An 18,940-nucleotide genomic window follows, 5' to 3' on the forward strand; every position below is an offset into this window, starting at 1 on the left:
TTTGCATTAAAATATTGAGGTTAATAAATATAATGCTGAAGAATTAGGTGGCAGTATTTTGAAAATAAAAGAGGAAATCAATCACTGTAACTTTACCAGTTAAACTGCTGTAAGTTTTATCATTACTTTATCAAACATCTTGAACCTTGTGCCATCCATTAAACCCATATTGATATTGAAGATTTAAAAAAAAATTTTTAAAGACATACCTTCTTTAAAACGATCACATATCACTTTCTCTTGCTGTTTTAAGAAAAACCTTGTGTGGTCAAATTTAATGCTGTTAAAGCTCCAATTTACAGAAGCAAGTACACCCAGATGTGTCAAATCTTTTAGAACAGGAGTGGCTGCTTCTTCCAAGAGGCAGTATGCCTGGCATTGGCTTTCTGGATAGCATAATAAACAAAACATATTAATAAAGTTTGGTTTCATATATGGCTACCAGACAAGACTATTCAAAAGACCTAACAAAACACAAAGAACACTGTCTTCCTCATGAAAGCTGTAACATTAAAACAATTGCTTGCCAGTGAGCCTCCTGGGTGGTAGAATTAAGCTGCTCCTCACACTAGGCAAACATGTTATTCCATGATGAAAAGTTAGGATTTTTTACTCCTGTGATTCCCACTAACACTGTACTATTATTGCATTGTTCTACAGCCTTCTTCTACTTTGTAGTCTAAGTTAGACTTAGTCCCTTTATATTCACTTGTTACTATAACTTCAACTTAAACAGCCCTTCTCCCTGGTATTTAATTTCTAATGTCTTTCTCTAGAAAGACTAAACAAGCCAATCTGTTCATCTCCTTGTTCTTTCATACTAACAGCTCTTAATAGCTTCTGGCTGGCTCTTTGACAATTGTCTCCAAATCACAACTGAATTTCACAGAATCACAGAATGTCAGGGATTGGAAGGGACCTCAAAAGATCATCCAGTCCAATCGCCCTGCTGGAGCAGGAACACCCAGATGAGGCTACACAGGAAGGTGTCCAGGTGAGTTTTGAATGTCTCCAGAGTAGGAGACTCCACAACCCTCCTGGACAGCCTGTTCCAGTGTCTGTTACCTTCACTGAGAAGAAGTTTCTTCTCAAATTTAAATGAAACCTCCTGTGTTCCAGTTTATACCCATTGCCCCTTGTCCTACCATTGGTTGTCACCGAGAAGAGCCTGGCTCCATCCTCCTGACACTCACCCTTTATATATTTATAAACATGAATGAGGTCACCTCTCAGTTTCCTCCAAGCTAAAGACACCCAACTCCCCCAGCCTTTCCTCATATGAGAGATGCTCCACTCCCTTCAGCATCTTTGTTGCCCTGCGCTGGACTCTCTCCAGCAATTCCCTGTCCTTCTGGAACTGAGGGGCCCAGAACTGGACACAATATTCCAGATGTGGTCTCACCAGGGCAGAGTAGAGGGGAAGGAGAACCTCTCTGGACCTACTAACCGCCCTCCTTGTAATACACCCCAGGATGTCATTGGCCTTCCTGGCCACAAGGGCACAGTGCTGGCTCATGGTCCCTCTCCCCTACACTGCTCTCTAACAGGTCATTTCCCAACTTATACTGGAATCTGGGGTTGTTCCTGCCCAGATGCAACACTGTACACTTGCCCTTGTTATATTTCATTAAATTTTCCCTGCCCAGCTCTCCAGCCTGTCCAGGTCTCTGGATGGCAGCACAGCCTTCTGGTGTGTCAGCCACTCCTCCCAGCTTAGTGTCATCAGCAAACTTGCTGACAGTGCACTCTATAAATTTCTAATAATTTCTTGCTGTTAGCATCCATGACAGAGCTGTCAATTGCTGAAGGAGTTGAAAGTGATGTTTTTTTCCTCAAGCAAGGTGAAACTCCTCCCTAACCATTTCTAAAAACGATAGTTGAACTGGTCACATCAACAAGATCAGAACTCTGCAATTCTTCATTTTCAAAGATTTACTTTTCAAAAATATTTTCAAATGATCTCTAGGAATTATTTGAGTAGCAGCTCATTTAACTTCACTTGGCCAATGCCCTATTTCATAAGAGTAATTCATATCTTCATATTTTTAAGCATTCTAAAAAAAAGTATATTATTATGTCAAATTTTTCAGCCTTTCTGGAAATAGGTCAGACACTATAGTATTCTGGGTCACCATTGAATAATTTAATTCAGGCATTCCTGTATTAATATATATATTTTTTATGGTGTATTTCAAATCATGCATCTTCAATGGTCCACTGTTAAGTAAAATACTTGCATGAATCTTTCTAAAGTGGCTGTAGTTTAGCTTTGAGATAGATTCCTTTCCTTCATGTGCAAGGCTGCCATGGTGAAACACACTTTATTTCAAGGACTGTAACAGGACATCAGTCCAGCTGTTACACAATTCTCATCTCAGATGGGAACAGATACTGCTCTACTCTTTTCACTGGTTCTTTCACCATTAAGCACATGCTTGAAGTGAATGCATTTCCACAGAAAACCAAACTAATCTGTGCTAGGCCTACAACTCTCTAGCACCGAGCATGTTTAATTTGAGGCTGTCAAATATCTTAGATAAATATATTCTAGATTCTTCTCCACCATTTCTACTGCATGACAAAATTGTCTGTGCATGTTCTTCGATACAATGCCTTGAAAAATACAAAAGCAGGAGTTTATAGGGTAAGGCTCAATTATATATGAGATAAATCCATAGTGGATTATTACTGCATTGAAAACACTTCCTACCAAAATGACTACCAAACCCTCCTGTCTCCAGTTCTCTCACTTGCTCTGTCAGGGGAAAAAAGCAGAAAAATAATTTGAGGGAACTGATTGGCATGAAGAGATTTAATGTGCACTGATTTAGATCAGACATAACTCAAATTCTGTACTTTTTAGTTTGCATGCAATTGGCTTTAGCCTTAAGAAAGAATTCCATAATCTGCTCTCATACCTGCCTCAAAATAAACATCCATCTGTTTAGAATATTTTCAGTCTCAAGTAGATAAGCCTAATAATTTCCATATTTGTCTGATTAGTGCTATTTAATAAAAAAATATATTGCAAAGTTATATAAAAAAAACCATATCCGAAGTAGTATACCTGATGCTTGAATATTGACTGTGATACTGCCCTCATTCTCTCGTTCTTCCTCCTGTATTCTTGCAGTCTCACATACAGAACTGTCCTCTTTGTGAATATCCGCATGCTGTTCTTTAGGTTGTAGTACTAAATCATTAAACCACAAGTGAACATTTAGATACAATATCACAAAACCAGCTCAATAAATAAGGAAACTATTCTATACATGACGTTACATGCAAAAATGTTTTCAAACTAAGTAGTTTCTATGACACACGCATTTTCTTTTCATGAAATTTATTGTTTCCATGGGCTCATATAGTATGGAAAATCCATGAGGACACCAAGTGAGATGAGACCCTGTCAGCCTTCACAGCCTGATAAGTCAGGCATTATCACGCTCCTCTTCGTTAGGGCAGAAACACATTGCTGGAAAAACTAAGGAGCTGGTACTATAGGTCTATAATACAGCTCCAATGAAAGCTCCTGTGCCCTTATATGGATTAGAACATGTATTAAAGGAAAGATGGTACTGACTATAAGAAGCTCAGAGTATGAAAAATACCTCAGCAAGTGTGAGTAGAAAAGGTTCAAAACTATCAGTGACCCAGAAAGAACAGGGAAGCTGCAAATGGTAGAAATAAAAGAAAAAAAATGCTTATTGAAAAGAACTCTCTCCTGTTTTATAGCTATCTTTTGCAACATGTTAGTATTTCTAAGTCTCCTTCCCTTCTTCCTTTTAAATACTGATGCAAGAACTACAGCTTCTGACTGCAAGTCTTCCTTTAGCAGCTCTGCCTCTGTATCTGAGAGGGGTTCTGGCTGAACAGGTGTCTCCTAAATATTGCTGTTTTTTTCTAGTTAAGAATGTCAGTTTCCTCAGAAAACAAACTAATCATACAGAAACAAAGAAAAAAAAAAACTCCAATTAATGTAAAAAACCTTTCCTGATTTTGAAAAGCTATATAGGGTTCAAAATCAGATCCATGAACTGTTTGTACTACTTCCCTCCTGTGTACTTTCTGAACTAAATATTATACACACACTGACATTTCAAACAAATAAGCCAAACAACAAAGACAATTAGAGAAAGAGTGCTACAAGCAGTTCTGGCATTTCTTATTTTCAGTTAAATTTAGAATGACCCTTAAGAAAAACTGTTCATTATTACAAACGGTGTACAATACTTTACATGATTTCTACATCAATGTGTTAATATCTATACATTTTAACAGGTTCTCTATATAGCAGACATAACCGATCTGCAACACTGGGGTGTACCTGTAAAAATACTCTAAACTGCATTTAACTTACTTGTCTTTCAATACATTTGGACTTCTTGTTAGGAGTGTCAAGGGCAGGGGGTCGAGTGCATCCACAAGGAGATGCAGTTCTAGTCAGAGTCCACTAGATGGTAGCATAAAACTTCAGATACCTTGATCAACTTTTAAAAACTGGGATTGTTGCTTTCTGCAAGTGTTTCATGCATGTCTACCAGCACCAGTAATAGAAGAATTTTCTTCAAGAAACAATTCGCTCCACAAGATTACATAAACTTGCAGTTAAATAAATATCCCTATTCAATAGGAATTACTGCTGAAAGCTTTTATGTAACAATTACTAGTATTGTTATTTTTGTTTTTAACGCTGGGACAGATATCTGAAGCGATAAAAGTTATTGTCAAAATCCCGCCATGTAAGTCCAAAAGCGAAAAATATTCTTTTTTTTAATACAAATTTATCCTGAAAAGTGAATCTGGAAATATGTCACTGTCTCCCAATATTTTGTGCCACAAATATTTTTAAAAACCCCAAACAAATAAGTACGTCCTTGTATTTCTTTCCCCACTCTGCTGTTTTGCATTCTGCAATAGTCAATGCATAGCCTGAGACTCTTTCACATAAGTATTATTACCAACAAGAACAGGGCTACCAAAAACTTTCTGTTTTCCGTAAGACTTGTTCTGCCTCTTTGATAGGGTTTGCACCACAATAACTGGCTCAAATGACTCTTTGCAGAGAAGAACTTTAACTCTTGTTCATTGTCTAGGCTATGCTGGTTCTACAAAAGTAAGAGTCCCGATAATTGCTATTTGATCAATACAATTGATAATTACTATTTATCCAAAGAGGTCAGGAGATCTGATTCACAACACGGATAGAAGAGATCTTCTGAAGTAAGTACAATTTAGAGTTACTTTGTCAGAACAGGAATAAACTCCTATGTTTATTTTACTAAAAACCACTTCCATCATCAAAAAAAATCCCAAACCTAGACCAAAAGCACTCTCCCAACCAAAACAAAGAAAATCCCCTAAGATACCTAAAGGAAAAAACAAAAGGTAAGATCACTAGCTGAAAGTTCAGCTACATTAAAGATCATAAAAATGTTACCATTAACATTAAAGGAATTTTTTCCCCATAAGTCTACTAGCATAAACTAGCATCTATTGGAGCTGGTACAAGAAAGCAGAATTAAACTTGGAAAAATGTCAAAATAAACTGATTCACATACCTTTTTCAGGACTATCTACATCATTATTTTCCTCTCCTTGAGTGAGTGTATGTTTAGATCTCAGCATGATAAAGTTGCTCAGATCAGAATCATCATTGTCCCATTTTGTAGCAAGTGAAGATGATGCAGGCTTTTGACTACTGGACAAGTTATCTTGTCTGGAAGACAAATCTTTACAGCTGACTGATTCAGATGACTTGGGGCTTTTCTTCTCTTGGTTTAAGAAATAAATTGCCTCTTCTACCTTATTCTGTTTTATACTTCGTCTGGTAAGCTCTTCCACAGGTGTATTTGTACTGTGAATTTTGGCAGATGATGCAGCATTCATATGCATGGCAAAGTACTGCCTTTGATTCCGTGGTGACATGTGAAGATTAACTGGTTTGTCTGACTGATGTCTTTCAGCAGAAAGTAGCTCCTGGTTTGTCACAGAATTATCTTCTAGCCATCCTAAAAAATAAAATCTAGTTTATCCGCTGCAACATATTATTTTTCTGTTCTTCCTCCTGATTGCAGTTAAATATTTTGGATAATTATAGAGAAAGCTTTTTTTTTTTTTTAATTTCTTCTTTCTGCATTCCCAGATCACTAGAATCCACTTTCAGAAAATTTGTACTGATTAGTCCTAAGCAAAAACATACAATATTGAGAAACAGTAGGCCACACTACTGTTTGGAGAAGTTTCCACCGTCTTAATGGTGCTTATTTGTGTTAAGAGTTCTAGGAAACTGGATGTAAAATATTTAATTAGGAAGAAAAGATAAAAAGATTAACAGAATTCTTTTTACAGGAATAAAAGGAAGTAAAGAATGCAATTAGCTCCCTCTAACTACATGCCTCACTAGAACTGCAATTTTTTTTGTACTGCTGCTGCACATTGTGAGAAATGCAGTTGTGATTCGTGTTGAGACGTTTAATGTTTACAGATATAACCAAATGAGGCATGGGCTCTGAACCTGGAAAAAGGAAAAGGCGGTTAAGTTCTATGTAAAAAGTTGTGAAACTTGTTTATGAAGTTATATTGAGAACTAACATTTTAAGTTATAGAGAGAACTAACATTTTAAGGGTTAACCAACCACACAATGAGTGCCTACTAAAGAACTAACACTTTAAGCCACATAATGAATGCCTAGTTTAGACCCCTATGTAACCAATTGTGTTAAGAAAAACAAGAACCTCATCGAATGCCAAGATAAGAAGTTTTACAGCACCAGCTGTAACCTTGAGGAGACAAGATAACCAAGATTTACAGCAAAAGGGGGCGCCAGTCTAGTTTCGGTCGACTTGGCAGCTTGGGTTCCAGCCAATTCATCACAATGAGCCAAAAAGGTAAAAAGTTTACTGTGACAAAGATGAAGGAGCCTTCATTCAAAGACCCCTCCTCAAAACCACCAAGCGACACTGTGCAGGCACAACAGGGGAGGGTCAAGGAGGAGACTATGGAAACGGTTATCTGAGACTCACTTCAATAAGAAGCGGGGAAAGGTTATGAAGATGTATAGGCATTCTTGGGATTATTATGAATATGTAATACCTTACTGTATTTAAGCACAATTCTTATTGTTAAAAGGTGTGCGTGTTGGGCGGAGCAAATCCCCCACACACCCAGCGCTGTTTTGCTTATGTTTTAAAGAAGACGATTTAATGAATTGCATTAAACGTTGCTGTTTATTCACGGGAAAAGTGTAAGTTGTTTATTTCAACATCCATGTTAAACATGGTAGCTAAACACTTTATGACAGGTAAAAAGCAGTTAAGTGGAAATGTTCTTTCACAAGCAGTGGCTATTTGTTTCACAATATATCATGCTGTAGCCAACCCCTGGAGTTCTAGAACCACAATTCATGTCTTGCGGTCAGACCACAGTTACATAGTAAAACCTAAACAACTTTTTGCATTTTCTCTTAAAGTTTGATTTTAAGTATGCATAACGGTCCATGAGAAATTCTGAAGCTTGTGAGTGCTTCGCATCTGAAACCACAGCCAGCACAAAAACCCCTCTGAATAGCATCACAAAATAAAGAATTTTCACTGCAGCATACTCTCCCCACTAACCATCTGCATATAGGACTATATAAATATCTGATTTATTAAAATATTCCCATGCAAAATTGCTATTTGTTAAGAAATTCTCCTGTATGAAACTATTTTAATAAACAACAGTATGGCTGACGGAGGCTACTTTTCATCTGTACATTAATAGAAAAGAACTTTGCATAGTTTAACACTTCTTATCATTTGTTCTAAATTTAATTGTAGTAGCGTTGCTACTTCATGTTGCTATAAAACATTTTTTTCTTGAGAATAAGAAATCATTGATTTCCATTCTTCTTGGAATTATGTAACTGTCACTGTGTGATTCTCTGTTAAAGCATCTGACTTTGCCTTTTCATCTTTTTTTTTTTAAAGAAGGTACTTACTTTCTAACTGATGTGATGTAAATCGTGTGAATATTTCTACTTCTGTAGGAAGCAAACTGTTTGCATTACTGGCATTCATATTTAACTGCTCCAAAGTTTCTGTGGAGGCTGGATTTAAACCAAAATGAAGCCACCAGTCCTCCTCTAGTGAGCTAAGCACTGGTGCTTCTACCTCAAGTGGTAACAATTCCTTCAATTCTGCGAGCGAATGAGGCTGATATGCAAGTTTAACTGTCTGACGTTCTACAAAAAAACCAAAAATCAACATATAATATTAGTAGTCCAGAAAAATGAAAACAATGTCATTTTGGAAATGAAAGCTCCCAAGTACTGATGACCTACTACGTGTATCCATAGCTCATAATTCCATTTGTAACTCAGCGTCCACTAATAGCAAAGCAGTGTTATCAGAGCAAGTGTGCTTTTTATTTACAGAGTGTACAAGTAAGGGGGGAGATCTAACAATGTGTAGCTGCATTACTAAAGCTACAAATTAACTTCTTCATTATCTGTGGGTTTACCTGTCATGCTTTCAAGGATTTAACATAACCCTTACCTGAAAAAAAAATTGAACTGAAATAGTAGTGGGGCTACCATATATTATTTTCAACTATAAATGAATGCACAAATGAGTTGGACAACATAAATCAATATGCATAAATGAATCCTGAGACTTGTAAAATGAAGGCAAATAAAATGAAAGAACAGTGGTAATGAGTATTCTGATACTGCCAGAAATAACCTGCAGCTTATTTTGGTTTTCTTGTATTTTGCTTCCTAACATGAACTCAGCTCTTGTCAAGTTATCATCTTCCATTAACAGCATTTTCTAATGTTTGATACATATTTTGAAACATTACTTAAGGAGAATAGTACACAGAAAAGAATTTAATGGATGACCCAATTTCAATTACCACAGTTATTGAATATAATTAGTAGTAGTGAGCTGAACATTTTCAAAATAAAGTAAAATTTACTTCATCAAAATTACCTCCATAGAGGGATACATGACATAACAATTGTTATGTTGCCATACTGTAATTTTGTATATGTACTAAAAGAATAAGATAATACAAACTTCAGAGAGTTACATTAATTGGATAAATCTCAATGATTCAAAAGATGTGCTCTGTAATATAATATTATCTTTTTTGCTATAGTCTTTCCATGGACATGGAACTCTTCAACATCAATTAGAAATTCTTACCAACAAGCAAAAGAGAGTTCATATTATCCCGATACTTCTCTGCTTGCCATACCAAACATTCTAAGTATTCCCTAGAGGGCTCTGTAATCAAAATACTAAGAAGAACATAAAACAAGACTGAGAGGTATGAAGTTTAACTGCATTATCTTTTGAATTCTATTTTATACAAAACTACCATTTAAAGATCTGCTTTCTCTCTAAATTTTCAGTTCATTTATTCACTCATGCTTAAAAATCTTTCCTTGTCCATATACAAGGTCACTCCATGTAACACTACGGTGAACAGGAAGGAGTGAGTGGAGCCATCAAGGCTGGTTCATAAAATAAAGCAACACCAAATAAGAATTCTATCTAAACTGTGGTTCCCTCCCCAAAGCATATTTAAACTATTTGTGCATATATGAGAAAGATAGCAAGGCAAAAATGCTAGTCTTGCAAACAAGATGTGGAGAAAAGAATGAAGCAATCCTATGTCAGCATGAAAAGGCTTAAATTCCATTGTTGGGGAATATCCCCAAAACACAGACAATACTTCCTTCCTCTATCTCTTCTGCAGATTTTGTGGGTGACACTTGCTCAACATATGTGTTTACCATATGTATAAATTAATGTAGATACAGACATACATACTTGCTACATAAATATTTTTAAATATTTACAATTGCCTACTCCAGAAAAGAGATCTGATTTTCAGGCTATGAAGTCCCCCCGGAGAAAGAATTCTACAGTAGCAACTGCCATTTCCTATCTCAAGCTCCCCTGAAGAGCCACAGACATGGACCATTCACTCTGTTCTCTCTTTCATGCACAACACAAAAATATGGAGCTGTCTCGAAGAACACAATTACCAATTCACAAATACACTAAAGTTATTTTTGCACTGATTTTGAAGATTTATGAGTTAGAGGATTTATGACAGGATCTATCAGTACAAAGTTTTCGATACCTGTTACCAGAAAGAAGAATACGTTCTTCTTGAAGTCCTGTGCACAGAGAATTAACCCATGATCTTTGTTGTCTGCATGGAGGAGTTAAAGGCACTTCCATTTCATCTTTCAGATATGGAACATATTTAGCTAGAAATTGCATAAAGCCCCACCCAAAACAAAATTTAAAAAATTAAATCACAAAGCCACTTGTGAATGAAGCACACATACTTAGTAATTTTACACTAGTCAAGTTTTGGATTAAAATACAAAATATTTTAAAGGGACAATTTGCTATTTGAGCAATAAAACCTAAATACTTCTCATTTAACTTCCAGACAGTTTGGGCATAATAATGTGTAGATCACATTCCTTTACTCATTCTGTAATGTAGTTCTGGCTATATACTCCTTCCATGTAAGACGATTTTTATGGTTAAATCACCAGGTACTATGGCTGAGGTTTTGATATCAGGTGTTCATCCCTGTGTGTCTTCTTAGATAGTTCCCACATAAATGAAGTTAATCATATGGGACAGAGACTTGAGACAATGTTGTGGTGTCTGTAATATTCAGATGAACGGGGCTCGGGAACTTCAGAAAGTCGGAATTTCAAACACAAAATTACTGTTTCAAGCAGAATTAGTACTCATTGTAACTTTTAGGGATGACCACTTCAATTACAACACCACATTTTTTAAAGCAGTATAGAAACAAACCTGGCATGTTAACAGCCCCCTGCAAGTCACTTTTCACATCCTTTTTTTTTGCCAATCATATTAAATGCACACATTTTAATGGGTTATTGCTTTTCATTCAAATCTAATAAGGAATTTGAAACTTCATGGAATTTGGTGACATTCCATCAAAATTGGGGCTATACATGATTCCTCTGGTATTCACCTTTCTGGAATTCTCCTAATCATACTTCTTGCTAAGCTTGACTAGAAAATAGAGACCACAAAGAACAGAGTTCCTCCATGTTCTGTGAAAACTAACAGCCAGTAAAAATTTAAGTAAGTGTCTCCATAAGGAAAAACACTTGTTGCAAAATCCCGATTCACTGCAACAGGCGGCAGGCAGCTGCAATCACCCTACACACATTGTTTGGCCAACTGGCACACATTAATCAGCCACCTGCCCAGATGCTTACAGCTGCTCCTTGTCCAACCAAAAAATCAGATTGTACGGCACAAATGGTAGAAAGGATAAAGGACAGCATTAGAAAGCCAGAGAAGGTACAGTGCACATTGAAAAAAACAAAAAAAGGTAAGAAATAAAAGAGGTTACAAAAGAAAGAAACACGTTTCCAACCAATATAATTCATTTGCCATTTACTTAGATCAAAAAAAGTGTCGTGAACTTCTGCTGTGAACTTCAACTCACAAACTTTTTTTGTGGTGAAAAACAAACCTAGCACTTTCCATTGAACATGACAGAGAGTTGATCTCAGGATAGCAAAAATTCCTGACATATACAAAAAGAAAAATTATTTCTCTTTGATTTTCTTTGAGCATTACTATTAATATTAATTCTTGTCTAATTATTTTTGCTTTTGAGACTGGAACGTTTTGACAAGCTACATTAGTTAAACTCTGCCTCCACTCAGTGTGCCATTCCACTTCTCAGAGCATTAATGACTAAGTGAATGTTCCTGTCCCTCAACCCTTTTATCAATAAACAATCCTCACAGGTACCAGGAATGGAAGGCAAACAATGAAATGTCTACAGAAAATGCCATTATTTTCTGACTGTTTCTTTTCTAAGTTCAGGCAAACATATTTCACTTCTGGTAACTCATAAATAGCAAAGTGAATAAGAAGGAGAAGACTGTATGGGATCTCTTCTGAAATTTCACACCTGATACAGGATTAGCAGGGTGTCTTAGCAGTGGCATGTACAGGTTTGCAGGTCTCTATCCTGCAAACCTGTTTTTTTAAGTATATACTCAGATCTGCAGAGCATATACTTAAAAAAAAAATAAAAAAAAAAAAAAAATATATATATAAGCTGTCTGTGCCCCAATGATTGAATTTTGCCAGCAAACTGGCAATAAAGATCAATGCCACAACTTTCTTTAAAACAATTCAAGATGGTTTGATTACAAATCTACTCTGGAAGAACAGATAATATCCTAGATAAAATTATAGTCAACTTCTTATTGCTATATACAGGAGGAGGATCTCAATCTTCTCAGATCTACTGCATCTGAAATCCTGATCATCATAAGCTTTACAAGAGCTGTAGGTAGCTCACTAGATTCAGATTACAGTTAGTCATGCTTGTCTTGGTGGGACAATATACAGTAGGTTTGCCTTGAGCTTTTATATCAGACACTTTTGAGTTGATATGATTGCTCCCACAAGAAGGCCACTACAATACAATATAAGGAGTGTAATGCTATTAGCCTGACGGGGCTATCATCAGTCCAGTATAAATCATATTGAAACTGAGATAAGAGAAGCCTTGGTCTGGAGAAAACTCAAAATTTCTCAAGGATTTAGCAACTGCTGGATGGAAAATTATCAAGTGAACATGCACTGGAGGATAATACTACTACTGTACAATGCATTAATGGCTAGACTTTTTCCAAGCTAGGATACACATTAGGGCAAGAGGTACATTTTTATTCAAGTATTGCCACTCTGTCCAGATCACATCCATTTCTAAATGTCACACACACACACACACACACACATTAGCTAATATTCAGCATTTTCAGTTTATTTCTGTGGAAAGCAGCTCTGGTGACTACATGGCTTAATTTCTCCATCACACAGCATTACTGAACCATTTGCAAAACAAAATGGCTGCACAGGAATTTTTAACCTCTAGAAGTATACTCAGTACTTCTCCCTGAATTGTCCTCCATTACCGCCTTTTGAAAGCATTTACGTAGGACTTTAACAAACTTTAAACTGTGCTCTTTTACTCCATAATTTTAATCAATATTCCTTAATTTTCCTCTGTCCTCTAGATAAGTTGTTAGATAAAAAAAATCCGAAAAGCTAATCAAGTGCAAAAGATACAGACACCACTTGCAGCCAAAAGCAACATGATGGAACTGTAAAGTTGATTGTGTTTAGCTTTTAAAACTCTTGAAAGGAGCATGGCACTTCTAATTGCTTAAGGTGCAGGTATGAAATAGCAGATTACACAAAACAAACATTCTTTCCTTATAGATATACAGTGCATGTACTCCCAAGAACAGAATATAGGGACAGTCACTTGAAGAATGTATATTAAATACCACCCCTTGATTTATGTAGATCCTCCTACCTGACTCACAGAATTCCAACATACTTCTCCTATTACTGGAGCAAACCTCTTGTGGTATGGGACAGTACTTGGAGGTTTCTATTTTGTATGTAATTTCTGCTTTGAGATCTGAAAACATAAAGTGCCATAAATGAACCATTTATTCCTTTTTCCTGTCAGAGCAATTTTTTCTTCTAAAATTTTTATTGAATCTCCATAATACATCACTATGAAAAATTACAGTTATGCTAAGTATGCTGTAGCTGATCAGAGAGCAGTGTTCCCTTTTGTCCCTTAAAAGTGTCAGAAAAAAATACAATTTAGTATAGTCATTGTCTGAGCTATTCTTATGACTACAGTGATGTGATTTCTGGAACAAGCAGGTAGCCTAAATGTAGTTTACCAGGAGTTTGTGTATGATGTAGATTCTCTTGCTACTAAAAAGGACTAAAACAGAACAAAAAGAATAAAAGGTTGACGTCTATGTACAAAATCCTCAACCCTTTGCAGCGGAGGTTGGGTCATTCAGTTTGGATCATGGCATGTACATTGTGATGTACTGTAAGTATCAGCAGAATGCACATGAAACTGCTTTAGTCAAATGCACACTTTAAAAAGTATTGTTCCTGTCTTCAATAAGAGACTGGACTACTCCAAACTGCTGCCCTTTCAGCAATAGAGTCTAGCACACCTCTCCACACTCAGAAGCATTAAGCTTCTTTTAGCTGCTTCATGTCAATCTGTGCTGGTTTGACTGAAAACAAGTTAATTTTCTTCATGCAGTTAGAAACCTTTCTTTTTCATAGCTAGCAAGGACATTATTTGGACTTAGTTTGAGAACAAGAGAGAACACTCCAGGACACAGTTGATATTTTTAACTGCTCTAGTCTGAGAGCCAAGAACGTTCTGAGCTCAGCCCACAGGTGTGAGGCATTGAGGAATGGGGTCATGGATGGGGCAGAGATTGACTGACATCCAGACTGAACAATAAGAGTATTCCATCCCATTAGCATCATGCTTCAGATTTAAGGAGAGTCAGGATCTTCCGCTCACTCTCTTGTTCTCAGCTCTTGGCTCGTGGAGGCCTGTTGGGGGGAGTTCTGTTCAGGACTTTCCTTAGTTTGGCCTTTTGGCATCCTATCATTTTGCAGAGGCCTCTGGGCCTTTCTGCCTTTTTTCTTCTTTTTTTTTTTTTCTCTCTGGGATCGGCTGTTCAGGACCAGGTGCTGCTTCCTGGGACTGGCTGCTCGATGTGGATGGAGTTCTTGAGGAATTGCATTAAGAATCTTTTATTTTACATTCTATTTATATTTTTACATATATGTTTACTAGTGGCATATTAGTATTTTGTTAATTTATTAAACTGTTTATCTCAATCCAAGTTTCTCAATTCCCTTTAGATTCTCTCTCTTATTTGGGGGGCGGGTGGAGGGAGTGAGCAAGTGGCTATTGTGGTTGTATTGCTAGCTCGGGTTAAACTACAACACAAGCAAAAAAGCAGTTTTCCTCACTTGTTTACTAAACCAAACACTTTTGTTCTTTTTTTTTTTTTAATCAAACCAAAAATATCTCAGGCAATGTCTTTTTCTTTAACTACACAAAATACTATCATAGACCTCAATCCAGTAGCCACTAATTGTCACTAAAGATGTACTTATCTGGAGTATAAAAGCATTTAGTAACTCCTCTTAAATTCCTTTAAAGAGTTACTACTGTCATTTAGATTATTGCTGTTATCCATGGAAATATGTAACCCTTTTTCCCCAGAAATCTGCTTTCATGTTTGCAATTACAATGTAACATGAGAAATTCATATGATATGACAATACTGCATACAACGCTCATGAGGATCTCTCTGAAAGTAGAATTATTTACACATTAAGAAAACATAACACTACATTATTGTATTCATCGTAGACTGGATTCAATGAATCACAGCTCGTGTTATGTTTGTTTTCAAGATTACAACACAATCATGGACTGAATCAAATGGCAAATAGTTCACTTCCCCTTGGCTACCTGAGGAGAAATTTATAATACTCGGAAATTTGGGTACAGCACCACTGACAGTCTAATTCAGAGAAATTCTCATTTGATAGGCTGTGCACTGGATATAAAAGAGCTGTATTGTGTTAAATGTGTGCAAATAAAAGGAAAATCAGGTGAAGCATTTAAGAAAACCAGCTCTCACCTTCTTTGATCAACTCCTTGCACATGTCTTCATCAGCCATAGTTTCTGGAGCTAAATTAAACAACTCTTTCAGTTCCAAGTGTGATGGAATCTTAAGAGAATCTGATCTGCCATTGCTGGGTTTGTAGAACTGAACAAGCAACATGAAATTCTGGAAAACATTAATCACAACAGAATGGCAAGTAAATTTTCTTTGATGCTACTGTACAGTCTAAACTTTTTCAAAATCTTGAAATAGCTTAATTCTAAACCAATTTAAAAGCTTTTAAAAAATAAGTCATATGACATTTACAAAGATTTGGTAAATACAGAGGAAAAAAAAATAGTGTTATGGTATTTCAGATTGAGTCAGTGGAGCATAAAGGGTAGATCTGAACTTACAATTCCCAATCAAGTAAAATCCTCATTTATTTCACTGGCAGTTTGGGGTTTTTTTTTAGAATTTTGAAAAATTTACTAAAAAATACATCTGTCTTCTTTTTAAAAAAGAAGCAAAGCTTGCCCCTCAGATCCCAGAACATGTCTTAGAACTTTCCCTTTCCCATGCAGGTGTCAAGGATTCCTGTTCTAGTTCATTTTTATTCTTAGCATAACAGTACCTAAATAAAACTGCCATCACATCAGGTCCAAGGGAGAAACAGCTGATCAGAGTGAAGATTCCCAACAACAGCATCCAAGAATTAAAAAACCTCAAATAATACCAGTGTTCTGTAATCTTGGAAATATGAAGGCTACAAATATTTGGCAAGTATGAAAACAATGCAGTGAAATGACTAGCAGATGAACACTTAACATAAAGCAATTACTAATATAGTAGTTAGTAAGAAACAATACAATGGTACCTCTTCATCTTTTACAGATACAGTATGGAAGTTTTCTTTAATCCCCTGCAATTCTTTTTTACTCTCTTGCATCTCCACTTCATTTTGCAAAGTCAAATGTTCCCTTTAAAAGATCAGAAGACAAACCAAGTCACTTGTTTGTATTACTTTATATCTAAGACTGAAAGTCTTAGCAGTAGCTTTGATAGCCGTATAGGTGGCAAAAGTTGTTTGTTTTTATAAATCCATGCTTTTCTAAGAAAGCAATTCCAAGGGATGCTGTACCAATCTGTTTAATTAACCGAAAATCTTTTTCAATAAATAGTACGTTATATGCAGAGTAGAACCACTTAATTTGGGACCTCCCTTAATAAAGTTACAGAAAAAAAAAGTTCATCATCTCAACATGTAAGTCCTGTTTTATAAAAATGCTTTCTGCAAAAGCTGCAGACCTAATTTTCTTCTAATGTGAAGTTTTTCTGCTATATACCAAATTTCTGTAATCTGTAACACTGACATTATTTATCTTTTGTCACCTTTCATTTCTATTTTCAGGAACTGTTCAGCACCAAAGAGGGCAGAGTGTGCTCACTATTAACTAAAATGAAAACTAAAAGTATGTTCCCTGTTTCAATTGACAAACTTTTAAAATGCCAAGAAGTAAAACTCAGGAGTGAGGCTACTACTTGCCCTGTAAAGCAAGGATACAAGCAGAACAGGGATGAAAATTTTTCAAGCAGAAAGAAAACCTTTCATTAGGTTTGGCCCTCGTGGTCATTACAGGTACTAATTCTAGAATGACTTTTTGGGGGGATAGTTTCCCGTCAGTCCCAAGTGCAAAGGAAGCATACAAGTCATCCAGACATGGAGTAAATCAGTACAAAATTTAGCCAGACTTTATGAATATATGTATACAGCTGAATATATTTACAAAATACTAGGCACAGTCTGAATATAACTTATACGTGTTTTAATGTATTAATACCATATGACATCATTTGATTAAATTTAATCAACCTAGCAATATGAAAGGGAGGAAAAAAATAAGACTAATTAATATTTAAACTTGAAGAAACACAATGCAGAAAGGTAAGAGCATAGATTTATTGACAGCATGACAGAGATGTGAGAAGGAACGAACACGGAAGCATGTGTAAAATCCTGGCTCAACTATATTCAGTGGCATTTTACTGATAGGGAATCAGTCAGTCTGAGGGAGGACCAGGTCCCTTAAAGATGGACATTTTTTCAGTATTCCAAAACCAAAATCCTGAGTACAGTTCACACTTACAGAATGTAAAAATGACATTACTTCCTTTATCCATTTTTTTAAAATAATGCATATAAATTTTATCCTACTCATTTTTTGTAAGAAGAAAAGCTAAAGTCTTATTGTGTTGCCAATATAATTTAGTTAAAAAGTTAACATTCAACAGATGTTAAAATGTTAATGGCATTACACACCAACTATTAGTTCTGTTTAATATTATAGAACAATTTGTAGACACCTGAAAATATTATCTTCTGTAAAATTCTGTCCTTCAGAATCTAAAAGGGGATCTTTCACTAAAAAAAACTGTAGTCTGCTCAGAAGTAGAGATGAAGTAGGCAGTTTTTTACGAAAATTTTCAAGATTATCAATAAAAACAAGTTCCTCTTCCACACATAAATCTGAAGGAAGATAAGAAAAAATACATTAACAAACAATAGAAATATAACAAGAATTATCAGAATAAAAAGAATTGTTAATCAAGTGTTGGAATGCTACAAGTATCAGCAAAAAAATAACTACTTTTTACTTTAAATATTTCAGGACTTTTAAGTTTTAAATGTATTGAAGTCTAAACTTCCAGTGGTTCAACTGATAAGCTTTGGTTTTCTTTTGCTTTGTCTTTTGTCTTATATAACACCTCTTAAAAAGAACAGGTGCTTTCTTATATTTTCTTTGTTTGGATTGTAAAGTATGATAAAGGAACTTTTTGAGGTAGGTTTTGGCTGAGAAACTTAGTTCAGTGCAATTTTTACTGTAGAAATGAGGCAGTCTCTCCATACACTGCAAAATCTAGAGATTCTCTAACTCTGAAGGAACAAAACATCTATTTACAAAATGAGCAAACAAAAAAAATAGGTTACAAGTTATTATGATTTCAAGAAAGATGATGTTACAGACCTTACTTTCTTCTGAGTTTAGACTACTGTGTTCCATGAGACAGAACTGATGCAGTAACCGCAACTCTATTTGACGCACTTCTTCACATTTGCAATATGGTATACACATACATATACACACATATTGTACAGATATAATACATATAGAAAGGAAAAGGGAATTTTTTGTTCTTCTTCCTTATTTTTTACCAACATGGAAGCTTCCTTCTCTCCACATCCCCCTTTCACTCACTGGATGACTATCTGTAATCACGTTCTTTCCCTTTCTAGTAGCTGGCATGCAGATACGGATTATGTTTCCCCCGGTCTGTTTTACACTAACACAAACAGATCCCCATAAAGAAATCTATCAATTGAAAAATAAATGCCATGTTATAAATTGCCTCT

At 35.7% G+C, this 18,940-nt stretch overlaps 1 protein-coding gene across 1 annotated transcript in view; it reads right to left on the minus strand.

Moving 5' to 3' along the window:
• The window catches only part of SHOC1 (shortage in chiasmata 1), a 60,819-nt gene that overhangs the window by 26,324 nt on the left and 15,555 nt on the right, over window positions 1-18,940 (minus strand). The window contains exons 6-15 of the mRNA XM_065047083.1: window positions 17,893-18,055; window positions 16,406-16,508; window positions 15,564-15,714; window positions 13,394-13,501; window positions 10,136-10,265; window positions 9,190-9,284; window positions 7,983-8,225; window positions 5,562-6,011; window positions 3,068-3,193; window positions 210-386 (exon numbers count right to left, since the gene is read on the minus strand). Coding sequence (XP_064903155.1) covers window positions 210-386; window positions 3,068-3,193; window positions 5,562-6,011; window positions 7,983-8,225; window positions 9,190-9,284; window positions 10,136-10,265; window positions 13,394-13,501; window positions 15,564-15,714; window positions 16,406-16,508; window positions 17,893-18,055 — 1,746 coding nt within the window. The remainder of the gene's footprint in view (window positions 1-209; window positions 387-3,067; window positions 3,194-5,561; window positions 6,012-7,982; window positions 8,226-9,189; window positions 9,285-10,135; window positions 10,266-13,393; window positions 13,502-15,563; window positions 15,715-16,405; window positions 16,509-17,892; window positions 18,056-18,940) is intronic.

The sequence above is a fragment of the Columba livia genome, chromosome Z, assembly GCF_036013475.1.
Source record: "Columba livia isolate bColLiv1 breed racing homer chromosome Z, bColLiv1.pat.W.v2, whole genome shotgun sequence".
Lineage (NCBI taxonomy): Eukaryota > Metazoa > Chordata > Aves > Columbiformes > Columbidae > Columba > Columba livia.